A 12,746-nucleotide genomic window follows, 5' to 3' on the forward strand; every position below is an offset into this window, starting at 1 on the left:
AGTAACTCATCCTTATACTAAGGCTAAATTTGATCATTTAGCAATATATGTCTTATTCATGCCATATGACTATGGTTTTAGTCCTTTGGTGACAATTAATACACATTTTACTCCTCTTCATGGGAAATTCAAAGAATACAAATGTTTAGGTATTTTGAAGTTGTTTGCCTCACTCAAACAGGAATGGAATTAAATGTCATTTAGTGTGCTGGGACAACCAAGAGATCCATCTATTCTTAGTGACTGCCTTGCCAATGTGTCACAGTACTAAAATGTCCACCATTTGCTATCTCTTTAAGATAAGACACTCTTTCTATAAGTCCCCAATTACAACACACCTCTGGTACTTGGAATGGAGCAATCTTTATTTACTCTTTGAGTTACATCTATTAATTAGCCAATTATATTTAATAGGGGAATCAAGGAGGGGTGGTTCTGGGGCCATCTGGTTCACAGATGAAAATTGATATATTACCCGGTTTCCTCCAATGTGCCGAAGAGTGATAACCACTGGATCAGCCAAGCTTTGGATGGACATATCTGAAATGCTGGCACTCACAACATATGTGGTTAATGCTTTACTAGTGATGTTTCTGGCCTATGGATGAAACATACAGAAGAGAAGTTCGAGTCCTAAGTTTCCAATTTCTTACATATTCATCATCAATGTAGAATTTGTAAAGTGCTATACATAGTATTAGGTACAGAAATGTGGAAAATAAAATTGCAAGCTAAGAATGAATTTTCAGAGATCATTCAGATCATCTCCATTTGTATAAGGTCTCAATTACACCAAGGTAAAACAATTCACTAATCCATCCATCCATCATCTGTGCAGCCAGCGTTGGCTTTGTACCTGCTACTCTGTACTGTACTAGTGACAAAATAAAACTATTCCTTCCTTGGAGAACTCTCCAGATGCTGACACTTCACAGCTTACCCCAGTTCTGGCTCTCAACCATTCTTATAAGGGGATTCCTCCTTATAAGGAGTCGAAATCCATCATAGGTTAGTTATAAACCACTTCCTGTTCTATCATCTCTGGCGATGGAAGCAGGTTGATCAACGTTCACCTTGAATCAAGTCTCTGAGCATAGTCATCTCTGCCTTTGAGGACCATGAGCTCTGAGGTCATACCCAAGCATTGTGTGTCCTGGTGTTCTCTGCATAGCCTAGCACACAGCAGGTATTTTGTCTTGTGCCCACTATAAGCCAGATACTCTGCTAAGTGTTTTCCACATATATATTATCTTCAGTTCTCACTGATATCACACAGATTTTTTTTTGGGTAAACAGAGGCTTGGACAGGCTCTGCACCTGTATATACAAAGATGACATAGTCAATGAATCACAAGGAAGAGGTGGTTAATAAATGTTGGTTTAAAGGCAAACTAGAATGTATCTGTTGAGATATGGGGTGTGCTAATTAACAGGGCCAATGTACAATGGACAAGGCTCTAGAAGGCAAGCCAACTGGGGCACATGTGAAGAGACCAGACAGGGATGGTACAAGATGAGAGGCATAAGGAGGAAATCCTCTATGGACTTGCTAAGAAAGCCTGGAGTAGGTGAACCCAGACAACATCCCTTGAAGAGCTGCTGTGTTCATTTTGAACCAATATGGCGGCTCATTGCTCCCTTCCCAGTGGAGTTTCCTGGGACAGCCTGATGTAGAAGGGGAATCAACAGCAAGCTGTGGTGGAAAGGCCCTGGGTAACCCTTGAAAGACCAAGTACTAGCCTGAACCCTCTTGTTCTTCCAAAGGCCCCTCCCTTTCTGGGCCATTGGTGACATGAAGAAAGAGGGTGGGATAGATGATTTTTAACTACTCTTTCAACTTTCTGTATCTGTAAAGCTGTCTGTATCCCCAAAGGAGGAGGTACACACAATAACTTAGCAGTTAATTAACCTTTTCTCTGGCTTCATTTCTCTTACCTACAAATTGTTGGGCATGCTAGGGAAGGAATAAAATCCTTCCTCATACCTCCATCCTTTGTGCCTTAGACTCAAGTTTTATCTGTTGCACCTCTGAACCTTTATACAAGCTGTTGCCTTGGCCTGAAAGCCACATCCTTCCTCTTCTTTCATCCTAGGCAGCCTCAGCTCTCTTACACTAAGCCATTCCTGCTCTCCCAGATGAGGGGAGAGACCCTTTCCCACAGTCCCAGAGCCTCTATTCCCTTGCTTAGTGCCTTTTCCCTTCCATGAGAACTACAGCCTGTGGAGGAGGAAGTCCAACGTGTTCAAGAGCTGTGTCTTATCAACAATTTCTAAGGTAATGTGTTGTAATGAAAGTTAAGACTTTGATCTGAAGATGTGAGAGGGAGCTGTGTGAAAGCAAGACTGTGAAACCTGGGGCCTAATTTTTAAAAAGATAGAGGGTAGTATTTCTTTAAGCACTCGCTCTTCAGCAACCAGTGGCACAGATCCAGCATTAGCCTTGCCCCCCCCTTCTGTATCGAAACTTCTGGTCTCTGCTCTCCCTCATCACACTGTACTTCTGATGTGAGCAGGCCCTATGTCTCTCCACAGAGGACACAGGGTAAGAATTAAATGAATATTTGCTGAAGGAATCAGTGATGGGATGAATAAAGGAATAAACCATGTCACTTTCAGTGTCCTCCTTGGTACAATGAGGAGATGAGAACCCTTCCAGCTCTGAATTTGATGGCAGGCTAGTGCTAATCCTTCTTCATCTGGCACTATGACGTTTATAGGCTAATTTTGGCAAAGATCTCTAATCCCTTTCAGTGAAAGGTGTTAGTGAATAAAATTACTTATTAAGTGTGAAATCTATGCAAAGCAAGTTTACCTCTTATTCTAAGAGATAAGCACAGCCCTCTGAAGAACGAAGAAAAGCAATGGCATCTCAGATGATTCAGAGACATGACAAGCCTATCAAAAGGTTGAAACAGCTATGGAACACATGTAAAACTTTTTGTTACAAATTTTGTCCACTAAAAACTTTCATCTAGGGGTAGGGATGAGAGAGAGAGAAGAAGGGCTCACTAATTCTAGACAAGCATCCTGGGTAGGATTTAAGCTAAGCCCACAGAAGCAAATAGAATTTAGACAGAGGGGAGTAGCTACAGATTTCCAGGGGAACACAGTGTCTTAAACATACATAGCTGGTGATGATATAGTATATTTGAGTTAGTAGGCAGTATATTTTGAAATGGTTCAGCACAATCTCTTCCAAAATGAATCTGAATTTTTGACCTTTATAAATTCAATCCTTTGGATAACCTCCTAAGAAATGCAAACATATCGAGGAAAATTAATGTATTAACTTCTTACATACATGAACTTTGGAGCCAGACAACTTGAGTTTGATTTCTAGCTGTGTGACCTTGGATAAAATTCCTTAACTGCTTTGACTGTTTCTTGTGAGAAGTAGATGAGAAAATGGATATAAATATTAACAATGAATAGTGGTCACCATCAGCCATTTCGTGCAAATTCTGATTGCTCTCTCTTCCTAACAGATTCGATAGAGTGATCTGAAGGAATAGGCCTTTTGTTGAACAGATATCCAAGATAGGGTAATGATAGCAATGAAAACCAATTACAGTGGTACTTAGTATGTACCAGGCAAGACTATAAGTCCTTCACAGCTCTTCTTATCCAACTTTACATAGGATGAAACTAAGTCATATGGAGGTTAAATAGCTTTCTCAAGGTCACACAGGTAGAATATGGCAAAGGCAGCTTCAAATTCCAGCAGCCTGGCCCCCAAGTCCATGGTCTTCACCACATCACCCTGTGTGCGTCTTAGAGTGGGCCTGGAGTCCTCAGAGAACGTTCTATGGAGGCAGGGAGAAGAAGCAACAGATGCCTGCAGGCAGGTGTCCTGCTGGACCCTTGCCAGTTTCAAATATATTGCCCCAAAAGAGAAGTCATGGAGGCTTTGAGGAGCCAGGAGACATAGGGGAGGAGAGCATTGGCAAGAGGAAAGGACATTTTATCAGGAGAACATGCTCTTCTTTCTGGCTTGGAAACATCTTGTAACCACTGTGTGGTCATCAGATAATCCTGAAGGTCCCTTCCAAAGCTAAGATGCTAGGAAAATGTAAAAGCATAACACATCATGATAACAGGCATTGATTCATGTTGCAGGGCAGGGTTGTGATGGAGTGCTTGCAGAATCAATCAGAGAGCATGTTCTAAAATAAACAAAACATCTTGGAAATAGCAGGAGTTCATAATTACAGTGAGTCACCATATGTCAGTTCCTGACAGCTACCAGAGGTAAGAACTTACCTTAAAGAGTGAAGTTTGGCCAAAAAAACTGAACAAGATGGTTTGGAAGCTGTTAAGAGGAATTCTTTCCCTCAGTGATTTAGGCAAATATATGGAAGCCAAAACTTTCTCCAGAGGGACACTGCTTAAGTAAATCTGCCAAAAAAAACCAGGAAATGAAAACTAGAGTTTTCAGCCATTGGCATGAAATCCTTCCCACCTGTCACCCCAACCCCCTATGTCTCAGTATCCCACAGAAGGTTGAAGGATGGGGACACGCTCATAAGCCACCACGCGCGCGCACACACACACACACACACACACCACCTTTCCCTTTCACATCTCATCTCTGAAGTTGTGTCCCTTTAACTTGCCTCCACCTGGGTAATAATAGACATGGGAAGGGGAATGACAAATTAACTGATTTGCCCTCATTCTGAGAAATAAAGGCAAGTCTTAGAAATCAGGCCACCTTCCCCCACATAGTTCTGAACGGAAAACAAAACACAGCAACAACAAAAACCATGCAATAGCATTTGGCACTTGCCACATAATTTATTGAGTAAGGTTTTCACTAAAAGTAGGACAGAAAAGTGAGGCATTGCCTTTGGGAATTCTGCTAAAGACACACAAACACAAGGATTTGCTGATTTGGTTGGTAATAGTATTTGGTACACACTGGAAGATTTTTGAGAGGGAAAGAGGACTTTATTAAAAATTAAATGGGAACCAGAGTCATAAGCCTGGACTCTCCCAGGCAAAACCAGGTATGTGGGCACCCTTACCTGAATTCTTTTGTTTAATTCCACTACCAGCCCTGATAAGTATGTTGTGCTATATTGGGGCTCAGAGAACTTAAGGGACTTTTCCAAGGTCCCAAAGCTAAGATGTGGCTGATCAAAGATACATGTAATTTGGGCCCACATTTGCCCTGCTGTCCATGGTGTCTCTCAAGGAGCTATTATCTTGAGAGATGTATAGTCGGGGTGAAGGTGGAAGTTGATACTGTTTCTAAAAATTGCACATGCCCACAAAAGCCATCTGATTCTTCCCCTAGCACAGATGAACTCTGCTCAGGCAACTGATTACCCTACAGGTCAGGACCGAGCTTCAATATGTAGGCAGTGTCATACGAAGAATGCAATTGGGGTTAGTCAGTCAGTTGGTTGGTCCACCAATGTTTATAATAAAAATTCTGTAAGTGACCAGAAGGCAATGGAAGACGCGTCTGCCTCCACTGTGGCTAAGTAGTTCCTGATGGATTTGAACTTCCCTGCACATAACAACAATATAAACCAACAATGGCTTGAAGGCACTGGAAAGTGAACAAAAACAGATTCTAAAGAAGAATAGACACTTAGGAAAAGGTAACATCACAAGTTGAGTCACCTGTTTTTACAGCTGTTAGAGTGATGATGGGCTGAAACTTTGAAGGACATTTATAACTCTGATGGGGTCTTTCTGGTACAAAGAATCAGAAAACAAAGGTCATGGGAACCAAAGCCACTAGAAGGAGAAGGTGGGAGACATCTGTAAGGCAGAGAGCTACAGGTTATCACCCAAATTCTAAGTATAAACTAACCACATACCCACCTGATCTCCAAACCATGTTATGCACAGGACAGTCTCCAACTAAGGATAAAGGAACTTAGCTGAGATTTGAACTGCCACCCAGGAGAGTTCACCCTTCAATTTCAGCCAAGTTAATTGCCTATTATAACAAAAATCAACAGTCTTCAGAGTAATATAGTAGAGTTGAATGTCCACAATATGGAATTCACAATGTCCAGAAAATAATCCAAAATTACTGGATATGTGAAGAAAGAAAATATGTGACCCATTTTCAAGGGACAGACAATCTATAGAGATCAACCTTGAGGTGATCTGGATGTCAGAATTAGCAAACAAGGATTTCAAAGCAGCTAATACAACTGTGTTCCAGTATTTAAAAGAAAATATGCTTACAATTAATGTAAATAGAGAAAATAGGAGCAAATACAAAACTGGAAAAAAGGAGAAAGAGGAGGTAAAGAAAATTCTAGAACTGAAATACAGTATTGGGATTTTTCAGTTGCACTGAATGGGTTTGATAGTAATATGAAGATGACAGATGTCAATAAATTAGAAAAGAAGAGAATAGAAATTATCTCACCAAAGGAAGAGATAATAAATGTTTAAAATTATGAACAGAGACTCAAGGACTTACACAGGCAGTATTTAAAATATAACAAGACAAAATTGGAGTCTCAAAAGGTGAGAGAAAATTGTGAACAAATGGCATTTGAAGAAACAATAAATTGCAGATTCAAGAAACTCAGCAAACCTCAAGCTAGAGAAATAGAAAGAAAAACATACTTAGGGACAAAGAAGTCAAACTGCAGAAAAATCAAGCACAATATTAAAAGTAGCTGGAAAAAATGACAGATTTCATATCACTACATATCACATGCAGAGAAACAAAAATTCAAATGTTATTGTTTCTCATCAGAAAACGTACAGCATGGGCTACTTTACTGGGCACAGTGGCTTACACCTAGAATTCTAGCTGCTGGGGAGAAGGAGGTCAGGAGGATCATGGCTTGAGACCAGCCCAAGCAAAAACTTCAAGAGACCCTATTTCAGTCAATAAAACCTGGGTGCGGTGGAGCACACCTGTCATCCCAGCTACACAAGAAGCACAAATAAGAGAATCAAGGCCATACTGGAAAAATACCTAAAAGTCAAAAGGGATGGGGGTGTGGCTCAAGTGGCAGCACACCTGCCTGACAAGTGCAAGGCCCTGAGTTCAAACCCTAGTACTGCCCTTCCCCGCAAAAAAACATGGAGGACAGAAAGAGTGGAACAATATTTTCAAAACACGAAGGAAAAGTCTGTCAAGTTACAATTCTATAACAAGTAAATGTATCCTTCAAGAATAAAAAGAAATAAAGATACTTTCAGATAAATAAAAACTAAGAAAATGCATCATCAGACCTGTACCACAAGAAATACTAGGTGAAATTTGTGAAGCTGAAGGGAAATGATACCAGATGGAGCGCTGACCTTTGGGAAGGAATAAAGAACACCAAAAATGGTAAATATCAGCCAGGCATGGTGGGGCACACCTGTAATTCCAGCTACTCTGTAGGCACAGGCAGAAAGCTTGGAAGTCTGAGGCCAGCCCTGGCTGTAAGTGAGACCTTATCTCAAAAACAAAAAAATAAAAACAAAAGGGCTGGAGGTGTGGATCAAGAGGTAGCACGCTTGCCTAGCATGTGCATAATATACAAAATTAATTTTCTTTCAATTTCTTTAAAATACACAAGACTTTTTTGACGGTACTGGGGACTGAACTCAGGGTCTTACACTTGCTAGGCAAGTACCCTACCACTTGAGCCATACCCTGCAGTTCTTTTGCTTTTTAGTTTCTTTTTCAGATAAGGTTTCTTGCTTTTGCATGGTCTGCCTTCACCTGTAGAGTAGCTGGGATTACAGAAATGTACCACCACACCCAACCCTATGTCAAACTTTTTAAAGCAATGATTACAACATTATCTTGTGGAGTTTATGATAGTTCCAGGTTAAAAATATATATGACAATTAGACTACATAGAACAGGGGCATAAATGGATATTTATAATTCAAAGTTTCTACATTTTTCATGAAACAGTACAATCTTCACTCTAAGTAGACCGTGAAAAATACAAGATAATGTTATAATCATTGCTTTAAAAGTTTCTATAAATTTAAATGCACTGAAATTAGACCAAGTTCATTCTGTGTCCAAAATGGAATAAATAAGATATCAATAATAATAAGATAGCTTAGATATCCCCTAAATATTTGGGATTTCAACAACACATCCTAAATAATCTGTGCATTAAAGCAAAAAAGCAGAAAATATTTCAAACTAACAGATAATGAAAAAACAACATCTAAAAACATGTGTCCTGCAGCAAGTGCAGGCTTAGGGACACAGTTACAGCTTTCTACAGTTACATTAGAAAAGAAAAGGCTAATATCAAGTGCCTATGGATTTAAATTAAGAAGTTGGATAAAGAAGAACAAAGTAATCCCAAGGGAAGTAGAAATAAAGGAATAATAAAAACATGAGGCCAGCTGTCTACAAAGTAGAAAACAAACAACAGAGAAAATTAACAAAGACAAAAGTTCAGTTTTGGAAAAGATCAACAAATTAAAAGATGCCTAGCTCTACTGACCAAAGCAAAAAACTAGAGAAGAAATGACTGCTACGAAAACAAAGGCGATTTTACCAGCATGGATGGGAGCTAGCAGACCACTCAGCAGCCAAAACCCTACTCAAGGCTTGCTTTTGTATTGCACCGAGGGACAAACAGATTTTCTACTGCATTTTGTAAAGGTTGTGCCAAACAGGAAGAGAGAAGAGGGAAGGGAAGAAACAAAGACCAAGATGGAAGAACATGCAGCAGACTGAGACCACCCCTGGCTTTCAAAGTGTAAAGTATTTCTCATCTGCTCTTTAGAGAGTAAGTGCTGACTCCTGCTCTAAATCCTGCCGACGTTACAAAAACAACAAATGTTATGAACCATGGCCAACGAGCTTGGCAAGATAGCTGGAATAAATTCATAAAGAAACGTGACTAACCAAAACAGACACAAGTTGAGTTAGGAAGTCCTGACGGCAATGTATACCTAGTAAATAAATTGAATAAACCATCAAAAATGCCCATAAAGAATAGTCCAGACCCCAGGGTCTCTATCAAAACTGAATGAAAAAAATAACACTGATGTTGCCCAACCTCTTTCTGAAAGCAGGAGAGGGAACATATGCAACTCACTTTTAAATTTAGCATAAGGTGAGTAGAAAGCCCAACAAAAGAAAAGAAGATCAAAGACTAATATGTGTCACAAACATAAGTACAAAAATACTTAAATTTTAAGTACACTGAAAATAGCGACATAAAAATAATAATACAGTTTCTTCCAGGATTGTAAGATTGGTTGAATATTTTACAATCCCTGCAATTCATATCAAAAGAATAAAGGACAAAGACAAATAATTATTTCAAGAGATACAGAAAATAATTTGACAAAATTCAACAATCATTCATGATAAAAAAAAAAATTTCAGCAAACTACAAACAGAAGATAACTTCCAGCCGGGCAAGGTAGCGCACACCTATAGTCTCAGACACTCGGGAGGCTAAAGCAGGAGGTTCACTTGAGCCCAGTTATTCAAGACTAGCCTGGGCAACAATGCAACCTCATCTCAAATAAAGCACATCCAAAAATCAAAAACACGGCTAACATAGCAGAAACGGTGAAACAGTGAAGGTTTTCCATATAAGATGGAGAGTAAGTCTAGGATGCTCACTACTCAACATCTTATTGGAAGTATCAGATGTCAGAATAAGACTAATGACCAGAAAAAAAGAAACAGAGATGAGTAAGGAAGATATAAAAGCATTGTCCGAGGAGGTTGGCTTACATAAAGAACTAGGGAATCTATAAAGCAAGAATTAGAAGCAAGCATTGAATCTAGCAAGTGCACAGGATGAAAAATTTATACGCACAGGTTGAGTATCACTCATCCCAAATGCGTGCAAACAGAAGTGTTCCAGATTTTGGAGTTTTTTGGGATGTTGGAATATTTGCATCGAACTTACCAGTTGAGCATCCTAACCCAAAAGTCCATATTATGTATTATATTTTATATTATTTTTATATATTGTATTTGACATATAATATGCCAATGATGTTTGATATGCTTTATGCATAATTGAATTTTACATATTAGTAGTAAATAATTTGAGAATCAACTCATTTGTGACAGCATCAAAAAATCTTAAATATGTAAGGATGAATTTATCAGGAGGCAGCTGGGTGTTGTGGGACGTGCCTATAATCTCAGCACTTAAGAGGCTGAGGCAGGAGGACTGTGAGTTCAAGGCCAGCCTGAGCTGCAGAGCAAGACACTGTCTCAGAAGAGGGAGGGTCGGGATGCAGCTCAGAAGGAGAGCACTCATGAAGCATGCACACAGCCCTGGGGTCATTCCCCAGCACTGCAAACAAGACAGCTTAGATGAAAAGATGTAGCACTCCTGTCCCCAGAAAAGCATCAAGCACTGTGGAGAGAGATAGAAACAGACCTAAAGAAATGTCCTTACATTAGAAGATTCAATAGCACTAAGAAAAAATTCTCCCAATACCGACCAACGGCTTCCATCCCAATCGTGATGTCAGCAAGGCTTTCACGTGTTCAGCAGATGCAAAAACTCACATTGGCGTGAAAAAGGCTTAGAATTGCGAGCTTTGGGGAGAACAGAGTTGAAAGACTCACTACCACACTTCGAGACAGTGTGGCATAAGAATTTACTAAAACTAAGTGGAACAGAACAGGAAGCCTAGAAATGTGCCTACATTACCCACCTGTTGTGGGTTTTTTAATTTAAAAAAATTTTTGGTGGTACTGGGGTTTGAACTCAGGGCTTTGAGCTTCTTGACCTAACTAGGCAGGTGCTCCACCACTTGAGCCAAGCCCTCAGGCCTTTTGGTTTTAGTTATTTTTTTTATTAGGGTCTTATAGTTTTGCCCAGGCTGACATGGAGTGCAATCCTGTCTATGCCTCCCTTGTACCTGGGACCCAGGCATTCACCACCATGCAAAGCTTGGTGACATTGGTTGACATGGAGTCTCACTAACGTTTTACAAGGGCTGGCCTATAAATCCTCCAGATGTCCACTCCCTGAGTAACTGGGATTATAGGCCTGAGCCACCATTCCTGCCCCAACTATTTTATTTTTTAATATAATTATAATTTTTTTTTGCTAAGGGTACCAAAGCAAGCCAACAGGAAAGTCTCCAATAAATGGTGCTGGGAAAACTAAATATCCATATATCCTAATAAAAGCAAAAACTAAAGTGCTTTTAAAGGAAAGCATAGGAAGAGTCAGGCATGGTGATATACACCTGTAATCCCAGCACTCAGAAGGCTGAGTCAGGAGCATCATGAGTGGGTAGCTAGCCTACGTTACACATCAAGACCCTGTCTCAAAAAACCAATTCATAAATGAATGCATGGATAAATAAATAAAACTATAGGAGTTGCTAGCTACAAAGGGTTTTTGTGTTAGATAAGCAATATATGGTGATTGATAAGAGAAAAACCTACAAATTTGATCTAATGAAAACACAAAACTTCTGCTTATCAAAAGACACCACTAAAGGGTGGTAGACTGACTGGCCAGCATGAAGGCCTGAGTTCAAACCCCAGTACCACAGGAAAAAGAAAAGACACCAGCGAGAAAAAAAATACACACATTACACAGAAAATCCACAAGCCAGTTTAAAAAGAGACAAAATGTTTTGCCAGACACTTCAACAGAAGCTAAAAATGAAAACCTACTGCACGTCATTACCACTTTAAACCAATATGACAGCTTCTCATAAATGAGAACATGTACCCTCGGAGCCAGCCATTCCACTGCTAAGAATTTGCCCAAGGCACCTGACAGTGTATAGCCACACAAAGACATTCACTCAAATAATCATAGCAGTGTTATTCATAATATCTCCAAACTGTTCAGCAACAGGAGAAGAGAGAAACACTGAGTGGTATGTCTATTCAGTGGAATATTATTCAGCAATAAAAAAGAAAAAATCATACTAATGGAGTTGCATGCATGTATGAAGTTGTAGGACAGGAAAAAACTGTGGTGGAAAAATAACTCTATCAAAACTGGTGACACTATATAAATATGAACTCAAAATGGATCAAGGATCTTAATATCAGACCACAAACTCTAAAGTTGGTACAGGAAAGAGTAGGAAATACTCTGGAATTAATAGGTATAGGCAAGAACTTTCTCAATGGAACCCCAGCAGCACAGCAACTAAGAGATAGCATAGATAAATGGGACCTCATAAAACTAAAAAGCTTCTGTTCATCAAAAGAAATGGTCTCTAAACTGAAGAGAACACCCACAGAGTGGGAGAAAATATTTGCCAGCTACACATCAGACAAAGGACTGATAACCACAATATATAGGGTCACAAGGCCAAATGTGGCACCTCATAGATACCACTGCAACTAAGATGATCGCCTACCAGGAGTCGCATATGAATCCTCCCTGGGACGTTTGGGTTTTCTTGAGGTCCCTGCAGAGACTGCCCTGTCTCCCTCTTAAGATGCCCCTAAATGAAGCTCTGGACCCCAGCCTGGCTGCCTGGCTCTCCGCTCCCTGAGCCACACTCACCTCAGGAGTTGTGACTTCTTCATAGGAGCGGATACTGAAGGCCATCCCATTAAACTCGTGGTCCACACGCAGCACAGCCAAAGCCAGCCCAGCCACCGTCACATTTGCTGTGCTCCCCTCAAACTCCATCTTGTGACCAAGTCGCTCAATGGTCCTCAGAATGCTGCCAGGAAGCATGGGGCAAGACTGTATTGCATATGGCCTTAACCACCATCTGAACAGTGAATGATTACAGCAGTGCCAGTGGCTCACACCAGTAATCCTAGCTACTCGGGAGGCTGAGATCAGCAG

General features: G+C 40.2%; 1 protein-coding gene across 1 annotated transcript in view; it reads right to left on the reverse strand.

Moving 5' to 3' along the window:
• Adgrg4 (adhesion G protein-coupled receptor G4) overlaps window positions 1–12,746 on the reverse strand; it is a 96,866-nt gene that overhangs the window by 22,200 nt on the left and 61,920 nt on the right. Inside the window, exons 13-15 of the mRNA XM_074063263.1 lie at window positions 12,456–12,618; window positions 4,261–4,395; window positions 476–598 (exon numbers count right to left, since the gene is read on the reverse strand). Of these exons, the coding sequence (XP_073919364.1) occupies window positions 476–598; window positions 4,261–4,395; window positions 12,456–12,618 (421 nt within the window). The remainder of the gene's footprint in view (window positions 1–475; window positions 599–4,260; window positions 4,396–12,455; window positions 12,619–12,746) is intronic.

Source organism: Castor canadensis, chromosome X (assembly GCF_047511655.1).
Source record: "Castor canadensis chromosome X, mCasCan1.hap1v2, whole genome shotgun sequence".
NCBI lineage: Eukaryota > Metazoa > Chordata > Mammalia > Rodentia > Castoridae > Castor > Castor canadensis.